Consider the following 20,429-nt stretch of genomic DNA (forward strand, 5'->3'; position numbering starts at 1 on the left):
TGTTGCTGACAAATTTAAATACTGGCATATTTTTTTTTTAAAGGAAAAAAAACACAATAATATTTTAAATAGCAGTGTTTCTGCAGTTATGTAAAATGATACAAATCACCACTAAGCATCTAAGCCTTTTATGTGCATTTCACATTAGCATTTTTGCATCAAACATACAAAGAAAACATTTATGGTGAATTGAGACCTGTGCTTTTGCATGTAGTATTATACCTGTTGACTCTATAGACTGTGGGCAGGTTGTCTTCCATCACTGTCAATGTTGCTCATGAATAATGTTGCACATTCTTCTTTCCCTAGAAATGGTTGCTGTAGTCCCGCACCTTCCGAATTTCCTTAGCAGTCGTGGTTTGTTAAATGCTGAGGTGCTGATGATTTAAGGTAATCTTGTGTGAGGTTGAGCTGAGGTGCTGATGATTTAAGGTAATCATGTGTGAGGTTGAACTGGGGTGCTGATGATTTAAGGTAATCTTGTGTGAGGTTGAGCTGAGGTGCTGATGATTTAAGGTAATCATGTTTGAGGTTGAACTGGGGTGCTGATGATTTAAGGTAATCATGTTTGAGGTTGAACTGAGGCACTGATGATTTAAGGTAATCATGTGGGAGGTTGAGCCTCCCTGGCCCACCAGTAACTGTTCTTAAGTAACCTGATCGTCTCTCACATCTTGCTTATATCATTTAAGTCACCAGCTAAGTGAATGTAACACAAACGGTTATTTACTGCATGGATTTGAATACAGATGAAAAACACAACAGTGTGTGTTTTCCTCATGCAATGGCATAACAGTACAGGCAGGACTAAATTAGTTTGCTATAGGTTCCTTTATTGCAATGTATACTTAGCTAAGTTAGCTCTGTCTACTGTTTGCTAGCTAGCAAGAGTGTTTTCCAGCCCAGCTACCAGCTGGTCCTCAAGTCAACAAATTTGAAAAAGGAATGTTAATCACTGACAGTACAGAGTAGGGTAGTTACAAAATGATACTACGGTCGAGCCGCCTTACTTACTTGACTACAAATATCTGGACTCAAACCTGCAGCCTTGGACAAAGGAGGCAAGCATGCTAGTAAGGCTAAAACAAATTGTCTGTCCAATTGCCTGCTAATGTTGTTTACAATGCTGTAAGCTGTGCTTCGAGGATCCACAAGTCAATTCATTTCTACTGTAACTATGGATGCAACAGCAATCCATGTAGAGGCAGGAAACCTACAAAATGCCAATGCCATGTGAAAACATTTATATACATGCCAAGTTGACTCCAAGCAGCACTGGACCACTATGTTTTGGGGCTGTTTTTTCTGTACTGACTTTATAATGTGTCTAATGTTTTTTATCCAATACATTTCAAAGGTGTAGTTTTAAGAAGTTTTCTCAGCAGTGTAATGTTAATGTAGTGTCATGTAAAGAGTGAGTAAATTGTAGTTGCATGGCAACTACAAGGTTGTTTCAAACAGATGGTATTTCATGTAAAAGGAGTCTTTAGCTGGGCTAATCACCCGAAACTGATCAAACAATATTGTAATTCCACAGTGCTGTATTTCTCAAACATCTCTTCCACTACAGCCTGAACCTTCACACTCCCCAGACTCCACACACACTCACCAGACTCCACACACTAATCAAAAGCTGACATTATCTGCCATCATGCTCTGCCCTGATTTTGCTCCTCTCTTTCTCCCCCTCTTTCCCTTTCTGTCCTGGTTTTATGGGATCATGATTCACGCTCAATTAAATGTCTATTTCATTTCAAGTCCTGCCAGCTCATTTGGCACATGGGTGAGGCGACGGCAGGCAGACAGTCAGTGGGAATGCCAGCGTCAGTGTGAGCCTGACGTCCAACTAAGGAGTATGTGCTCCACCGCTGAACACACTGTTCTTACCGCCACAAAGAACAGCATTCTGGGTAACAGTTTATTTTGATTGGGCGGAAATCTTTGACTACTGACTTTTCTTGCATTAAAACTGGCAAATTGTATTAAAAGTATGGGAGGACATCAGAGTCAAACTGCTTTCTCAAACAGTATGTGTATATGATACATGTAAGTGATCACTAGTGAAGAAGTTGGAAATATCAGAATTGAGGTTCCCACCGCGAGATATATTTCTTGGATTTCTTGAGATTTGAGTTTGCTGTAAGATCCTCATCACCCCGGTTGGCAGAGCATTTGGTAAGTACTATATAAATTCATTGTGCTTACCTGATCTTGGGAATTATAGGCAGTAGACTCTAGTAATTTCTACACAGGCAACCCCCTGTGTAGAAATAGACAACTTGGGCTTCTTTGAAAGCTCTATTCCGGGTATTTTGTCAGAAATCGGAGTAACCCTCCCTTATTCTGAAAAACACTATCCGGGCCTTAATAGGCTCTATCCGGGCTCCATAGCAAGCTCTATCCGGTCTCCATAACAAGCTCTATCCGGGCCTTATTAGGCTCTATCCAGGCTCCATAGCGAGCTCTATCCAGTCTCTATAATAAGCTTTATCCGGGCCTTATTATGCTCTATCCGGGCTTTATAGCGATCTCTATCCGGGCATTTGGTCCAGTGCGGACTGAGCTGTAGTTTGGACATTTGCTCTACTAAGGTTACTTGCCGCTAATATATGAAACCCAAGATAATAGAAGTGCTTGTGGTCATAATAGTTGTCTAAAAGAGGATCTTCAGCTTTACAATCTCGACTATAAATGTGAAACGTAATTGTTTATATACAAATATTCTCGTATTTATTATTATTATAATTATTTAAATCCGAGGATGTCTGGAGAATTGATGTGAACGCAATCACCAATGATTTCTCCTAAATTCAGCCCTTAAGAACATGGGTGCACTCCAATCTGGCCGATTTATAACTGCTATTTAGCGTTCTTAAATTCTGTTCAACGAATCCCAGATCAGAAAACTTTCATGAATGCAAGAATTGTCCTGGGAACTTCGTAAGTGCAGTGAAGAAGATTTTTATTTTAGGATATCATGATTAACAGCCACTCGTGAATTATACATTATACTACAGAGCCATATGGCTTTAGATCTACTGTTCACTTCACAGGGTGGTACTTGCAAAGTACTCGGCAAGGAATGCTGTATTTACATAACGGATGCGACCGGTTCTGTTGAGGATTTGGACCAAATTGTGAAATAGGCTCTGGGAGGCTGAATCCATTACAATTTCCTCTTTGGGGGCCGTTGCCATCATACTGATGGCTGTCTTTGCCCTTGTGTACTGTTGTTGTTATTGCTCTCCTTTGATCTGTCAACTCCTGTACTAAAAGGCCTAAACAAACACAGCAGGAGAGGCTACAACACGTTTCTGGGAATCTGGAAGACAATTGTTTAATCCGAACACATTCATTTTCTTTTAGTTTTGTCTTATAGTCATCACGTGTCTTTGAGTTTGTTTCTTGTTCCTACTGTTTTAATTTTTGATTTCCCTGATGGTTACCATGTACATGTACCTTTACTTCTGTTGAATACCTGGATGCACTCACCACTGAAGACAGGATGGTCATTTTACAATGGCTTCGGAGAGGAATTTGGTCTCCCAAACAACCCAGAGGTTTCCCACCAAATTGGCTAAAAGCGTGGTTCACTCTGAGGACACATGGGTTTTGCCTTTCCTCTCGAGAGTGTGACATCTTCAGGGAAGGTAGACTGACAATCACTCAATTCAATCAAAATGTACTATGATCTTACAACAATGATTTGTGTCCAAGTCAGAAAGACTTGGAAAGGGAGACTGAAGGAGTTGGACATATTAGAATCAATGGGTCAGACCTTACAATGATTGACAATGATTAATAATCTTGTATTCATTTGATATTTGTTGCTTGTAATTGGACTTAAGCTAAAATGTAATGTTACAATGGCTGACTAGACATGGGTGAAGATTTTGAGTGAAACCTCTTTCTCTCTCCCTTGATGCGCATCACTGTACAAGATAAAACCTGTTTCTTGACTGATCATATCTCAGACTGAGTCTCCAACAATCCTTTGGTACTATAAAAATTACCATCACTAGTTATGAATAGGGAGAAAGAAAGGGAATATATTAACAGTCAGAATATATTTTGGAGTGCATTTTAATTGGAATATAAACACATTGTAGACATAGCTAATACCCAGATGCACAGAATTGTGAGGCATAAAATACAAGGCACAAAGCACAGGCAGAAGGTGTTTTCTTTTGGTGATTTTACAAAAAATATGCAACATCAGATAAGAATCTCTGCAACATCCCTGCAACAGCAATATTTTAAATAAAAACACAAAATAAGAAGAGGCCAGTAGCATTGTCAAGTATATGACTTTGCATAGTATGGCAATTACACTGAGTGCAGAAGCTACTGAATGCATCTGACTGAGACCGTTCAGTGCATTTCAGAATGATGAAACTGAATGAGGCCTCTATTTCACCAGGGTGAAGGTAGACTGTAATATGATGGTCAGGTGTAACATTCAAGTCTTGTTTTGTAATTTTTTGCAGCAATGCTCTGAGCTAAACCCATCTTGTTTCGGACACAGATCAGAGTCAGAGAGCTAAAATGGCACAAATTCTAGAGAAATAAAAAATTCAATACAAGCAAGTGAGGTCCGTAAATCAAGTCTTCCTTTCAGACGATTCGACCGATTCTTTCTCTGCTTCTCTCTCTTTCTGCCTCTCCACCCTCTCCCTCTTTCCCAAAGCCCTCTCTATAACCTCTACACACCCAGCTCAATGGGGGCTATATAAAGATCAAAGTGTTCCACTTCTCCCTTCTCCTCCTTTTTTGCCTTCCAAACTTGTGTACTCCAGGATATCCACAGAGATTACCCCAGAATCATCTGACCTTTCCTGTTCTGACAGACAGCGCTGTGAACTCCCCCGGTAGCTAAATACACCGCTAAGCGAGCCGGCGCACCGAAAGGTCAAATGTATGTAATCGGTTCTGTGGCATGCTGCCACTCAGCTTGACCTCGGCCAAAAGATGGTAGCGACCCCGGAGCGCACCTGTTCAAAAGTTGCGGTAAGCAGAGAGAAGCGTGCGCCAATGCACCGCCAGGCCTGATTGTACCGAGGCCAAAAGATATGTTTCTTTCTGGTGATTGTTTTCGCACTTGCATGCATGTGCAGGGCACACACTTTCTCACACTGGCGCACAGACGGAGCCCCCCTGGTGACCCCCGGCACATTTCACGGTGAATTTCTTCAAACCAAAACAACAGATCTGATGGTTATCTCTGTATCAGTGGCTGACAGCGGGGGCCCAGTTAATAACTAGCCTTCCCCAGACCTTACGAGCACAGCGAACAAATCCTGGATTTAACCTAGAGAATGAAGGGGTGTTGAAAGGGCTAGCAGCAGAAGAAGGGAGGGCGAGAGAGGGGGAGGAGGCACGAGGCAGATCTATCTTCCTCTCTCTGCGTGAAGGAAGAAGAAAGGAGCGTCTGGCTGTGAAAAAAGGGCAGAGTTTTACTATCGACATGAAAAAGGGATTAAACAGAAAGAGAGATTAAAGTGTTACAGGGAATCAAAGAGAATACAGAAGAGGGTTCATGGCCCGGTCGCCCGGAGGGCAGAGGCACGCAATAGACACACACACTTTTAACCTCCCTGACACATACGCACATGATATTCACACAGGCACTCTCTCTCACACATCACATGTGTAACCATTCCTGTGTGTATGTATACGACTGCTCTAAGAGACCTTCGAAATACCCATTACAACAGAAAAAACTAAATGATATATCAAATTTGCAAGGCACAGACATGGAGGAGCATGACAAAAGAGGTAGACTTGCATAGAAGTCAATTCAAGAACACTTTTGGACAAGAGTGGGAAGGATGAGCATTTTGCTGCATATTGGCAAGATTGTGGTAAGAAGGAAGAGATCATTAGTAGGGATGGAAGACAGTCAGTAGTTGCCAAGCCACTATTATTATATGTTCTTAAGGCTAACAGTGAAATCACAGTGCAGCTTATCCTGCCATATGCAAAATATTGTGAGACAGTCACCCATGATGCATGATGGTATAAGCCTCAGAGAATGTTACATAAATAAAGCTGGACTTTCTTCTGGTCAAAGGTGAGTGTCTGTAAATACTCCTTGTTAATGACACAATATAAATACACCTAGACATTACCTAGTCAAAATGGGAATAGACATGATGTTAGGAGGTCCATGTGGGGTGCCCAAACATAAAAAAATACTGATATTTGATGCCAGTGTACGGATGATGTATCCCAACATAAAATCTTACGACACATTGCCACGTTATTTCTTGTCCCACCCATGAGAAGCTGTGCCCCCCCCCCCCCCTGCACATAGCTCATCACTCAGTTCCCTTTTCTCCTCTTCCAAAGGGAGCCACCAGCTTCATGGCTGCATAGTTCTGTGGAGAAGAGAGACCAAAAGACAAAATGGGACAGTGAGAGAGAGTTAGCACTGGACTTCCACATCCTTACTCATCAGTTTAGAAACTTCTATCTCAGGCGTGCACACAATGGTGTACCTAACCCCCTCATGAACACACATACAGTCACACACATACTTACGTGCTGGAACAAACTATGCGGAGACACGACCATCAATACAACAATTTTATCTCACAGTTCTGAGAGACCCACCCCTTGTTCTCTATCTGTGCAAGGTATGGAGATGGAGAAGCATCCTTACCGGGAAGGCATAGAGGAAGACTCCAGCGAAGAGAAGGACGAAAAAAAGAATGATAAGGGCGAGAATGACCCACTTGAAGCGCCTCCACAGGATGTACCTCATGGTCTTGTAGGGAGAAGAGAGCCACAGGAAGGAGGTATCCGGGCGCCTGGAAAACAGAGAAGACAGTTCATAGATTATTTCTATTATTTAGCAAAAGTTTGAGTGTTTCTCAGCATTTGTAGCATTTCAAGAGCAGGATGTGACAAGGTTCAGTCTCCAGGGAACATATGTCATATGCAGAGTGTGATGCTTGTTACTTTGGGTTAAAGCATCAGCTCCACAAGGGTTGTCCTGCATTTATCCTTGAGATCCAGAATGATTAGTCATATCAGACTGGTCCATGACACAGTAAGCAGCTGTTGTCCTAACTCAGCAGACTTACTTAGGCTCCTCCAAGTGAGGGTTCATGTTGGGCTCATCTCTGCCCAGCCCAGAGGGCCTCTCCTCCTGCTCCTGCTCGGGCACGATCTCCAGAGACATCTCCACCTTTCCCTGAGGAGGAAGAAGGAGCGAGGGAGGTAAGTGTGAGGGGAGTATGGTATAGTATGTTTCTGAAATGTTTGGATTTGTGCAGAGGACAGATCACCCTTACGGCCATGACTTTTTCTCCATTGGCATCACACACACAGGGCCACCAGCCTTTCACTGTCTTCTGCTCAAAGAGGGATACCAGCTTCTCTGAGGCTTGATGCAACAGATCCAGCGTGCACTTCTCAGCAGACTTGGCTGGCCGCAGCATGTGATTGAGATCCATCTCCAAACAACCTGCATGACAGACATTGGATCTCAAGCTCTGAGGTTTCCTCTATGTTTACTCACGCACACACACTGTACTTTAGAGGTATGGGCACCCATACACACTCAGAAGAAATCATGGCTTCTAAGAATCATGGAATTACAGAGGAGATGGAAAAACAATAAGGATGAGTTATGGTCCACAAAGTATGACTTCCTTGTCACTTTATTGAGATGATCTTCTGGCTTACTCGACAAAGATACACTCACACAAACCTACACAGGCATACACATCACATTCCCTTCAAATGTGATTCCATCTACACTAAATCTGTTCACTCCCTTTTACTTCCTACTGAAAAATGGGCCAAAAAATGTCAGTGTGGTTTTTAGGGAGGTAGACTGACGAACAAGAGGGAAAGAAAGGATAGAGTATAGGAAAGAGAGGAGTGAAATCAGGGGAAAGGGATTGCTGTTGATTGGTGACTTTTTTCCCCTCATGTTGCTCCCACATTGTTCATAATGTTCCGTTACCAAGATAGTCGTCGAAGGAGAACTTGTCATTGTCCCAGATCTGGATGGAGAACTTGGGGGGCAACTTGGACTCAGCCTTGTCTAAACTCCAGAAGTGCTCCTACGAAGGGAGAGAAAACATATGTCTGTAGGTGAGGTGTGTTCTCAGTGCAAGAAAGACAGATTGTACACGTGTGTGTGTGTGTGCGTGCGTGCGTTCGTGCGTGCGTGCGTGCGTGCGTGTGTTTGTGTGTGTGAATGTGAGGTTAAGTCAGAGGCAGATTGTACGCACATGCATGTGTGAGCGTGACAGACAAAGGGAGATTCAGACACAGGGATTGGGGACTGCCACTGCAACATAAATTCCACACCACCTTGCCAGACAGGATTCCATTGCCATGACAACATTCCCTACTGTACTCCTGCAGTGATGGATGGAGCCACAGGCACAGTGGGAATAATGAGGGGCGCTTCACAACTGTCTGTTGCTACACTGCATCAGTAAACAAGTGCTGTCTACACACTTTGCCTGACGACCTTAGCCAGGGCCATAAAAACAAACACTCCAGGAGCAGATTTATCACATTTAATCATTTTCTGAACACATCCGAGTGAGTCACTTTCTCTCTTCTTCACAAATCATAGGATCCAGTCATCTCGATTCATCAAAGTGCTAAAGCCAAACAAATCAATCACCTGACAGTAGCCACAATATGTGTCTTAATATACAGTGGAGTAGAAATTGCTAGCGTAAATCTTACGCTAACCGATTTCTCCACAGCTAAGCCCAGACCATAAGTGTCATATCTATCAAAGCTGTTTTTCCCCTCCAGCTGTGACAGCAGCTCCAAAAAAGCTACTGTGCCCTCAGGTTTCCCCACTGCTCTCTCACAACACATATATCACAGTGGCAGCCTTGGGTGCAATAAACTCAGCTGGATAAGTAGCTACGGAACTAAACATTCGGTGCGCTCTCTTCCCAGCCAAGAGGCAGCAGCCGTGCCCCGGGGACACTCACCTTCTTGTCCAAAACACAGAGCTGCTCTGCAGGCAGGTAGTGGAACGGGAAAAGGAACCTCCAGTTGAAGTTGCCCTCACCCCCCAGCGAGCGGTAGTGCACGTCAGTCTTCTGCTTGTTCCCCTCGTGCCCATGCATCCAGCTACCAGGAGGAGAGACCACAGAGGTGACTTACAGACTAACAGGTACTGTATGATATCCCCTGAAGGTGTAGCACTGTATCAGTAAACCTGGTGATCCCAGACATACCCCTTCACGTAAATGTCACTCATCTTCTCCCCGCTAATACTGACGTCATCGAGAATGACATCACTGGTGTTCCATATGATGCAGCGGAGGAAGAACCTAGAGGAGCAGGACGGACAAACAGACAGATGAGTGAGAGGGAGAGAAAGATGGAAGAGACTAGAGGAGCAGGACGGACAAACAGACAGATGAGTGAGAGGGAGAGAAAGATGGAAGAGACTAGAGGAGCAGGACGGACAAACAGACAGATGAGTGAGAGGAAGACCGAGATGGAAGACTAAACCTCTACGCAAAAACAACCACTGCATTTGTTCACTTGTCTAAGGGTGTTCTTGTTACGTGTAGAATTACTTACTTCTTGGCTTTGCGTGGTGTGATATTGAAGGGAGGTCCTGGTGGTCCAAAAGACTTTGGAAATACATCAACCCATAACTGCAACCTCCCCTAAAGAACATTCAGCAAAAACAATATAAATAGATTTCAATGAAGTACAAAGACATGTTCAGTCATTCAGCCATTCTTCATGCTGGTGCATGTTGAGGTATATAGTCTGCAGTAGCGTGACTAACTACCTGTTCAATGTCAGGTTGCAGGGGGCTGTAGAGGCGTCGCGTCTCCACGTGCTCGGGTACCAGCCCCTGCTTGCGGAGGATGAGCAGGGCCAGGCGCTCCTGCAGAGGCCCCAAGTGAGGGTTGGGTGTCTGGGCCTCATCTGTGGATCCAGAAACACAAGAGCCATCAGTGATACCTGGAGAAATGCACACCAACCAGGCAACCTCTTGAATTACTGAAGTCCAGAGTCAGCAGGAGGGAACGTGAGCTTGTTTATTCTTCTTGGGTCTTTGGATGATCCATTGATTCCATTGCTGCTGATGTACAGATTTCTGGTCTCCTCTGCAGAGTTTATGGTTTCAAACCCTGTGTCACCTCCCTCTGGAGTCCATAACTTCGAAAGAGAAGAGAGGAGAGGAGAGGGGAGGACTGAGGAAGCAAAGATGAAGACAAACTCCCCACCGTGAAGTTGGACTCGGCCCTCAGCGCTGCTGCCCACCTCAAAATGGCTGCCTGACAATCGCTTTGATGGGAGGGTTACCGCAGCTACATGTGGAAACAAAGAGCAGCAGTATTTCGCCCAGGAGCTCAAGGCTGCGAGCCCCCACCCGCCGCAGTATTGATCTTGGCCTGTGCGCGCTCGTGCTGGTGCACCGTAAATCTCTGGGCCTGACCTTGCCGAGCTCACCACAGAGGGGAAACAGTGCTGTCAGAGCCACAGAGCCCCCCTCCCCCCCACAACAGTCTGACCCACGTGTGGCAGAGACCCCCTTTGTTATTTATCACTCTTTCGGTCCCTACTTTTTCAAGGTAAACGGAGTCAGGGAGAAGGGGGGGGGTGGTGGACAAAGTGGTGAAAGGAGGTTAAAGTAGGTCATGGGGAGAGAGGCTGATGCGGAGATGTTGGACAGAAGTCACAAGCGAGTGGGAGTGTCTTGCACTGGTATCAGGCGCTAACGAGCGGTGACCGTGAGCCTCCGTTTCGCCCTGACGACGAGGAGTGATATATTTACTGTGAATTTACTGGCCGCGCCAAAGGTATTGTACGTTTACACAGCCTGCCGTCTCCTTCAGATCGCCTGCTGTTATTATTCATGCTGACTCGCAAGTCATTTTTTCCTTCGTTTATCGCCCAAGCAGGACCAGACGATACCACACACACACGCGTACACACGTGCACACACACAGATACACACACACAGACACGCGCGCACACACAGACACACACAGGCGCGCGCACAGACACACACACACACGCACACTCAGATATGATGTATGATACAGTTTGAGACCTGCGCTGTTATTCTTTGCTGTAAGTGTTTGTTTAAGACCACACTGGGGCTCCCTCACTGATGGGCTTTAATGTTGGAAGATGTGATGAGCCGGGGCCGTGTGGGTGATTAACCCCCTGCTGTCATTCCACACCGATGGAAAGCACCGGCCTTCCTGCTCAACCTTTGGGCTCCTCCTACACCTTCACACAAGATGGGACTGTTTCTCGGGGCTAAATGAACACTCAGGCGCACAGGTGTAGCAGGCTCAAGTGCACCACCAAGGTCAAAGTTCACACCAGAAATAAACATAAGTGTTTGGCTACTTTTTCTATCCATAGCCATACAAGGTCATTAGTGATGGCTCCAACCCCAGATTCATGGCTGATTTTAAGTCTCTAATTACTGTGTATCCTTTTCAAGAGTAGAGTTTGGAGGTCAGGTTGATTCTCAACTGTACCTGTGTATCTGGATCCCCCCAGGTCTGAGGCGGTGTACTCCTGCCCCCTGAAGTGGATGCTGTCGGGCTTGTAGACGGGCCGCCGGTAGTTCCTCCGCTCGCAGAGGCGCTGCAGCAGCTGGGTGGGCCTGAGCTGGTCTCTCCACTGGTTCACCCCTGAGCTGTGAGGGGAGCAGAGGCTCGTCACATTCTCTCACAGATCCACCGCAGACAGACCCAGACACACTCACAAATCATACACACACACACACACACATCCAGACCAACTCGCATTTGTCTGGCATGTTGAATTGTACCTTACTACCCTCTAATATGAACCAGGCATGAAAGACAAGCCATCTTTGTCAATTTCACTTTAATACACACTTTCTCTCTATCTCTATCGCTCTCTCTTTTTCTCTCACATGCAGGTGCAAAGATAGCTAACAGATACAGTGATGTGCAGTGAATAAATCTCACTCCCTGACACCTTACGAGCTAGTGACAGATGCTAGACCAATGGGTTTTAGCCTCCTTGCTAGCATGCCTGCCTTTCATATCATAGGTTGTGAGTTTGAGACCTGTCGAGACTGTGCTTGTCCAAAAAACGCAGGTTACACACACACATAAAGTTGAAACTTCTCCCTCACACACAGATGTACACTTGCATATTCACACACAGATCACACGAGGGGTGAATTAGCAGGGTTTGAATCAAGTTTGACACTAACAAAATTAAATATGTATGTGAACCAACTCCCACTGTCAGTGTGGCATGACTTACATGCAGTAAGACTGGGGGAGGCCACAACTGCCCCCATAGCGTGACAGGAAGCGGTTCTCAAGGTCAATGACTGTCTCGCCGATCTTCTCATCCTTGGTCAGCATGTCGTAGTCGTACAGCGAGACCCTCAGGTCCTTCTCCAGGGGGAGCGAGCAGCTCAGCTCAAACATCCTGCAGCCACGTGATAGACAGACACACTCGTCAGAATCACACCCATCCACTGGATTTGATCATCTTTCTCTCACATTGCTTTAACAATAACTCAACTGACTGCAGGCTTCATATCACACCACAATAAAACAATGTGTCCAACACCAGTCACACTGTGATTGCAATGAGTCCAGCACCCCCTGCTGGTGTGGTGGCCAGCACACAGGACCAGAGATGGGGAAGGAAGGGGAAGAAACGGCGAGAGGAGGAGAGGAGAGGAGGAGAGGGTGAAGTCCAGCACACACCTTCCAAACACTGGCTCAAGAGTGCAAGGGATGTAATGGTCCTGGTCATTGATGGTCTTCTTCCCCAGCGTGAGCTTCACATACGGGTCACACTGTTGGACAGATGGGACAAACACAGTCACACTCATGTTCACACACAGACATGCAGTTAGGAGTGAATCACACAGGTAACTTTCTTTTATAGTGTGTATGTGTGTGTGTGTGTGTGTGTGTGTGTGTGTGTGTGTGTGTGTGTGTGTGTGTGTGTGTGTGTGTGTGTGTGTGTGTGTGTGTGTGTGTGTGTGTGCGCACTGGCTCTTTTACAGCCTGACTGTGACAACCACCAACATTTTCACATTAGTGCAAAGGCACCAAGATACTGTAGATTAAAATGACATATCTTCATCTGCCTGTGCACTTATTTGGTATTTTCCAAAGTTTGGTGAGAAAGAACGACTAAAACACCACCTTGTATAGACAGAAGGTTAGGATGTGTATGAATGTGGATACATTATCTGTGTGTGTGTGTGTGTGTGAGTGTTTGCGTGTGTATGTGTGTGAGAGAGAGTGTCTGCGTGTGTGTGTGAATGTTCCATATCATAACTCTGGGCTTAGGAGGTGATGATGGCTGGCTGAGAGCGGCTGTCCTGAGGTGCCAAGGCTTCTGATGGAAGAGCGCCTGATCACACACGGGTGGGTGTCAGCGCACAGCGCACTGAGGCAAGGGGGTGTCTACCCTCGCATTTACGGCTCCACCGTCACGTAACGTATCACATCAGCAGGGGATGCTGATGAAAGAGCTGTGGCAGTCTGACCAGTCTGACAGTCTCAGAGTAGTTGAAAGGTGCGCCAAGTAAAATACAATCTCCTTTAGTGCGACTATGTGACGGATTTTTTTTTTTGCGGTACTTCACTAAATACTGTCATAAAGTCATCAAACAACTCCTAACATCTGGTTCAAGAAGACAGCTGTAATTGAGTGAGGTGTGGGGCAGGAGTGTGTTTTACAGATCTGAATTTGCATTAAAGAGTAGATTATGAGTACAGATGAGAATAAGGCACAGTATTATAATGGGAAAAGCAAGTATGCCACTGTGTGTAACAAATATTCTCCAAAATACTGTATCACATAGTTCTATGTGTCACACTTTTCTCCATATCTCTTTATCAGTGATAGATGTATCAGCACTTTTAGATAATAGCCCAATGCTGTTCGTGGCACTCACCTTGCCATTGGTGTCCTTAGGCTGAAGGCCACTGGCCTGGATGATGTAAACTCGCACCAGGCACTCCTCAGTGCCATTGGGGGGGAGCAGGCTGAACTGGCGCGGGGGCATGGGCGTGGAGGGGTCATCAGGCAGGGGGTAGATCTTAAACATGCCCTGAGATTGGAACACTAATCAGTCTGAATGATAACATGACACTGTGGGCCCTCAAAAAGACAAAACAAGGTTTTTGTGAGGAGCAATCATGGCAGAGAGAACTAACCTCAGATAGTTATTTTCAGGGTTTGCCTAACTAGGCTTCTTTAACATCTACAACAGTTTATTTTTTTTCAAAACGTAACATGATATCGAGATTTCTTGTGTCTTTGTGTAAGGTCATGTGAGGCAAACCTTACTTTGAACTCTCCGACAATGGAAAGATCCTCGCTCTCGTCCAGAGTTCGACCACGATATAGCTTGAAGGTCTGGCAGAAGTCTGCCAACTTCTCAAAACTGTCCGTCTTCTCCAGCTCGCGGTCATATATCTGAGAAGAGGTACAGGATTAGCACTGTCATTCTGTATATGTCTATGTGTGTGTGTGTGTGTGTGTGTGTGTATGTGTGTGTGTGTGTTTGTGTGTGTGTGTGTGTGTGTGTGTGTGTGTGTGTGTGTGTGTGTGTGTGTGTGTGTGTGTGTGTGTGTGTGTGTGTGTGTGTGTGTGTGTGTGTGTGTGTGTGTGTGTGTGTGTGTGTGTGTCTTAAACTTACAGAAGCTATTATTTCACCTCATTTACTCCTGGCCAGACACACTGATGGTGAAAATATTATTATTCCTGTGTAGCTCCACACCGTGCAGTACAACACGTCCATTGTCACAGAGGCTAGAAGACTGAGCTTTACCAGTCCTGGATCAAAATCATACTGGGGTTGCTATTTGGTTTCTTCTATATATAAACATTAACAGAATATGACCTTCACAGTAACCAAGGCATTTCGAAATTCAATAAGTAAAGTTTAAAGTTGTATCGTTACAGGAAAAATAACTAGGGTGAAAATTTATGATGGCGCAGTGGAGTAGGCCAACACCACAGGATTGGTGCAGTGAATAGACTGGGTCTGAGCCACGGGAGACGTACCACCGACACGCCGACAGTATGAACCAATCCCAATAAACACCCGGCCTTGTTATTTTCAAAGGATCCATGAGACAAACGACGCAAAGCCCCCAAAGCCCACAAGCACACAGGCACCCCTGCCCAACCCCCCCCCCCAGACCCCCCCCCCCCCCCCCCCATTGGTGGAGCTATCACAAACTCAGCTGCTTATGTCAGCATTTTTGGCTAAAGGGTGTCTGTGTCACCCCTCCTGGGAGACTGACAAGTCATACCATAGCAACCGGCAGCCATCAAACCAAAATCCCACCGCCCACAACAACCCTCCCCCTCCACCCCCCCCCCACTCCAGTTTCCAGCCCCGAGACGAGGTCGCCCTGAGAAACGGACTCTTGTTGGATAACAGTCAGAAGTTCTGGGGCTTTGGGAAAGGTTGGAAAGAGTGGCTCATGAGCAAACGAGCCTCTGACAGGAGAGATCAGACAGGCGAGGCAGGGATAAAGGGCGGAGGGTTTTTAGGGGGGATCGAGCGGTGGGGGGAGGCGAGTGTGGGGGTGTGGTTGGGGGGGTTAAATTTGGGACCATGACGTCAGCAAAGGCAGCCCCAGTCTGCGTACGGTTATCCCCCTGCGACATTCCCGACATGAATTCATTGGGAAGCTGGCAGCCGCATCAGTGCGCTCTGTTCTGACAGAGTAGCCCGTGGGAAGCCCGAGTGGACGTGTCAGGGGTGAAGTGCATGCATTGAAACAGGCACGTGCGCTCCTGTGCTGCGCCGAGACTGGGAATCCTTTGTCTGCGGAGCCGCCTGCACGCATGCCCATGCTATAGCAACTGTGTTCTTTTCATGTGGTCCCACTAGCCAGGGCTGTGTTGAGGAGTTGGGGAGAGGGTCTGGATCCACTTTAATGTCCCGGTGATGCCCTTTTTATGTGCTTCGATTCATAAACCACTTGAAAAAATGTTCAACCATAATAGTATGGATGATTCACTCAAGGGATACTAGCCCTGACCATGCTGATAGTATCAAGCTTCTATTTGACTTAAAGTACCTGAAGCATGAGACTTAGTGCAACACTGCAAGAGACGACACACGGCAGCCTGCATCTATAGAGCATGGGTGTGTCTGGGACAAAACTAATGACACAGACTTGAGTTTGTGACTGACTTTAGGGAAAACAGAGACACAGAGCACAACCCCAATGGACACTTAAGCCCTGTGTGGTGCGAGAGGACTGGACATGACTGAACATGCATCCAGAGATGCATCCAACCCAGGGGAACAGTGTAGTCTTATGATAGGACTGTGTAGATTTACCTGCAGCGTGTCGAGACCTTTCTCCAGGTAGCTTCCACACTTGTTCCTCTCTCCTGTGGAGGCGTAGTACTTGCTCCACCAGTCCATGAACTCGTCCTCCTTCGGTAAGAGAGGAAGGGGGGAGGGGAAAGGAATTATCAGCAAACATTCTATAACAATTTTAGATATACGCTGATCTCAGGTGCTGTTTTGGGAAGGATCAACACTGGCTTTGTTGGGAAGAACTCAAAGAGGGAGGGCACAGCATAGAATGCACTGATACCACCTAACACCCCAGAGAAAGAGACTATGTGCAGAAAAGATCCCTCATGGGAGTGAACTTACCCACAGTGCCACCTATGCCCAGCAGAAAGGAGCATAGAAGCACACAGCAGAGGGTGAGATTAGTGATTTAAGAGAGTGAAATAATGAAACACTGAATGTGCAATCAAACATGCATTCACCACGATGAGTGTGACACCATCTTAGGTCATATTCAAACATGCATTCACCAGGATAAGTGTGACACCATCTTAGGTCATAATCAAACTTGCATTCACCCCGATGAGTGACACTATCTTAGGTCAGAATCAAACATGCATTCACCACGATGAGTGTGACACCATCTTAGGTCCTAACCACTCTGGAATCCAATTAAGTGCTCATGTATTAGATCAGGCGTTAGATATCAACATCCGAATCAGTAACGTATAGTATCGTGCACACGTGTGTGTGTGTGTGTGTGTGTGTGTGTGTTTGTGTGTGTGTGTATGTATAAGTGACCTCTCATTTCTTTGGTCTATCAAACACTGTCTCCACCCATACACACAAAGTTTCCAGGACCTCCACTTGTCCTTGCAAACAGGGACGAGGCTCTGCATTCTTTTGAATGCTCTTAAGTGCAACAAGCGCGCAAAAGGAAAAACACAGTCAGGCAGAAGAATAGTGGAATTTTTCTTCTTTTCCATGTTTTTTCCTCTCCAGCAGTGGTTGTGGTATATGGCAGCGTGGCACGTGTTTCGGCCGTGAGTTGTGGTGCCTGCTGATGTTGTGTTTAAGTGGTCCACGCGCCACTGTGGTGCCAAGAAATGGAGCGATGCCCACCGCTAATCAGGGTGCCAAGACTGGGAGGAATCTGGACAGAGTGGCAGAAATAATCAGGGGATGGAGGCTGGAAATGGAAGGGAACAGGGGAGGGGGACGGGGAGCGCCACAGAGAGCACGTCCCTCCCGGGCTTGGGGAATCTCCTCCAAGAAATGTGCAGATTGATGGGGGTGAGAGACAGGGAAGGTGCAGGGGAAAGAGATGGATGAGTGATTGAGCCTCCAGAGGAAGGGGCGGGGGTGGCTGAGCTCCTGTGCCAGTCGACGCAATGTGTCTGCCCACGAGCATGGCAGGGCGTGTGGTGGGGATTTGCAGTCTATCGTGAAGCCTCCATCAGGGTGAATTAGGTGGGATTGGTGGGGCGTGTGGCAGGCAAACCGCTACTGAATGTGGCCCTTATGCTGAGGCCTGGCTCTGGCTCTATCTCTGTCTCTCAGCACTCATCAGCACAAGCCTCACTGGGGCATCACGATGGGGGCAGCAGTCTGGGGCCCCTGGCCCAAGGTTTCCATGTGCATGGATGGATATGTGTGTGTGTGTGTGTGTGACATGAGGGAGTCCATGTCCATGTGTTTCCATGTTCCATCTATGAGTTCAAACAAAGTTCTGTGTGTGTGTGTGTGTGTGTGTGTGTGTGTGTGTGTGTGTGTGTGTGTGTGTGTGTGTGTGCAGCCTTGCATGTGTATGTGTTTCTGCATGGTGTGTGTCGTGCCATGCCTCTGTCAGACAGATAAACAAAGTAAAGTGCATGTGGTGGCTCGCTGAGGTCCTTCTCATGATGAAACAGAGATTTGTGGTGTTACTCCACAGACTTAACCAATGAGGCCTGAAAGAGGGTGTGTGACTGGTCCACTGCCACATGTGAGGGAGCTAAAGACATCCAGTATGGTACCAGGGCCAAGGTGTGTGTCCAGTATCTACCCAGGGCCAATCTTTAAGAGTGTGAGTGTGTCAAAACTGGAAGAATAGACTACACCAGACAAGGCTGCCAGCCTGGGTGTCTGTGCCAGCCAAGGGAAAGGCGAAAGTGGGCATAAAGGGGGCACGCTGCCTGGTTTGGGACAGGGTGGTCGGAAAAGTCAGACCACAGCCTGTTCCAAAATGTCATTCATCCGAAACCAGCCTGGCAGAGTCCCCTGACTGGAAAGGTTACTATGGGCTATTCCCAGCATTAGTCTCTGTGCCCTAAACGAAATGAGGAATGGTGGATGGTTCTTCAAAATGCAGAGACACGAACGCAGAGTGCTCTTTGTTTCTTTTTTAGAGTTAAGTAATAAATCAGATTAAAGCTATCTGGCAGAGCTGAGCTGGTAACTGCCCTAAAACTAAAAGGGCATTCTTACAGTAAATGTATTTACTATAACATTCCCCAGACTGCCTTGAGTGGCAGCTCATTTAAGGAACATAAACAAACAATTTTCAAAACGACCTCAGGAATCTGTGACACGAGGCCTTGGAAAAGCTCTTGGAATTCTGATGCACATCGAATCCCATGCAGCACATAAGTACCCCACCCCTCTCTCTTGTTCTCTCTCTTCCTCCCTCTCTCTTGTTCTCTCTCTTCCTCCCTCTCTCTTGTTCTCTCTCTTTCTCCCTCTCTCTCTCTCGCTGGGTTTCTCTGTGTATCCCTCTATTATTGTGTACATTCCCTTATTGAGTAGGGGTCTGAAGTGCACGGCGGATGTGGTAAGCTGTTTGGTAGTGCTGCAGTTGTTTGCCCCTTTCCGAGGACATGCTCTGTGTGTGTGTGTGTGTGTGTGTGTGTGTGTGTTTGTGTGTGGTGTATGATTGTGTGTGTGTGTGTGTGTGTGTGTGTGTGTGTGTGTGTGTGTGTGTGTGTGTGTGTGTGGTGTATGAGTGTGTGTGTCTGTGTCTGTGTGCGCTGAGGTTAAGGCAGTTCATTGTCATGGATCATTGTGGTGGGCTTAAATCAAGTGCTAATTGAAATAACATCATACTGAGAATATGGGCGCTGGGCACCAAACAACATTCATCAAATGTGCATGTGTGTGTAGCTGACAATATAAGACTGGTGGTTATGACCATATAAGTCTCTGCTGTGGATACATTTGATGTACAGCATACACACATTAACACACACACACACACACACACACACACACACACACACACAGAGACACCATTCCATTGGCAGTGGACCCTATCATAGGTCTATCACGAAATTATGATATTTGGAAGTCTCACTAAAAAACTCAAATCACTGATGAGGCAAAAAGGTTCCTATTAAAACAAGGAGGATCCATAACACTGTCCAGAGGCAGTGCAGTGCATTCTCTCCCAGAACCTGGACTTACAACGTTTCAGCGCTGTAACTTAAGAGGCAAGCAGACAGGCAGCCACCTACAAATGACAGACCGCAAGCTTGGATGCTTCTCTCTCTCTGGCTGCATGTCTCCGAGTCTTGGATGCCATTTATGAAACAGAAAAATGGAAAACTCATCTGTGCCCCTGGAATGCCTGGAGCGGGGTGTGTAGGGTCACCACTGCAGCGCACAGCGCACGGGCCTCCAGGAGGGACTGAGGGATGGCGCTGGGAAGAATCAAGTCGCACGTGTCTTAAGATGTCCCATGTGAGGGTGTGTGTGTGTGTGTGTGTGTGTGTGTGTGTGTGTGTGTGTATGTGTGTGTTCGTGTGTGTGTGTGCGCGTGTGTGTTTGTTTGTGTGTCTGCATGTGCGTGGGTGTTTGTGTGTGTGTGTGTGTGTGTGTTTGTGTGCGCGAGCGAGAGGGTGAAAGGCTGTGTGCATGTGAAAGAGAGAGAGTGGGACCGAGTCTGTCTCCCTCCTGTTGTGCAGAGTGTCATTCTACCCAACAAGAGATTTTGCTTAAGCAAACCTGTTTGGCCACACGCCACGGCACACACCAGAGGCACACGTTACGGTGGCATGGTGAAGTACTGAAATAATCTCCCCACTTTCTGTTCAGAATCCAAGTCTTTTCTCCCTCTCTCTTTATCCTTCCTTTACTTCACTTCTCTTCTCTGGTCTCCTCTCTT

General features: G+C 46.4%; 1 protein-coding gene across 11 annotated transcripts in view; it reads right to left on the reverse strand.

Moving 5' to 3' along the window:
• Positions 1 to 4,080: 4,080 nt before the first annotated feature.
• The window catches only part of dysf (dysferlin, limb girdle muscular dystrophy 2B (autosomal recessive)), a 67,550-nt gene continuing 51,201 nt past the window's right edge, over positions 4,081 to 20,429 (reverse strand). For all 11 annotated transcript variants that reach the window (XM_080839262.1, XM_080839260.1, XM_080839266.1 and 8 more), the window contains 15 exons: positions 16,331 to 16,429; positions 14,317 to 14,445; positions 13,922 to 14,077; positions 12,717 to 12,808; positions 12,262 to 12,432; positions 11,499 to 11,659; positions 9,788 to 9,927; positions 9,571 to 9,659; positions 9,219 to 9,314; positions 8,970 to 9,111; positions 7,973 to 8,072; positions 7,296 to 7,468; positions 7,086 to 7,195; positions 6,662 to 6,809; positions 4,081 to 6,377 (listed from right to left, as the gene is read on the reverse strand). In XM_080839262.1, the coding sequence (XP_080695388.1) occupies positions 6,318 to 6,377; positions 6,662 to 6,809; positions 7,086 to 7,195; positions 7,296 to 7,468; positions 7,973 to 8,072; positions 8,970 to 9,111; positions 9,219 to 9,314; positions 9,571 to 9,659; positions 9,788 to 9,927; positions 11,499 to 11,659; positions 12,262 to 12,432; positions 12,717 to 12,808; positions 13,922 to 14,077; positions 14,317 to 14,445; positions 16,331 to 16,429 (1,866 nt within the window). In that variant the 3' untranslated portion in view covers positions 4,081 to 6,317. The remainder of the gene's footprint in view (positions 6,378 to 6,661; positions 6,810 to 7,085; positions 7,196 to 7,295; positions 7,469 to 7,972; positions 8,073 to 8,969; positions 9,112 to 9,218; positions 9,315 to 9,570; positions 9,660 to 9,787; positions 9,928 to 11,498; positions 11,660 to 12,261; positions 12,433 to 12,716; positions 12,809 to 13,921; positions 14,078 to 14,316; positions 14,446 to 16,330; positions 16,430 to 20,429) is intronic.

Source organism: Sprattus sprattus, assembly GCF_963457725.1.
Source record: "Sprattus sprattus genome assembly, chromosome: 5".
Taxonomy (NCBI): Eukaryota; Metazoa; Chordata; class Actinopteri; order Clupeiformes; family Clupeidae; genus Sprattus; species Sprattus sprattus.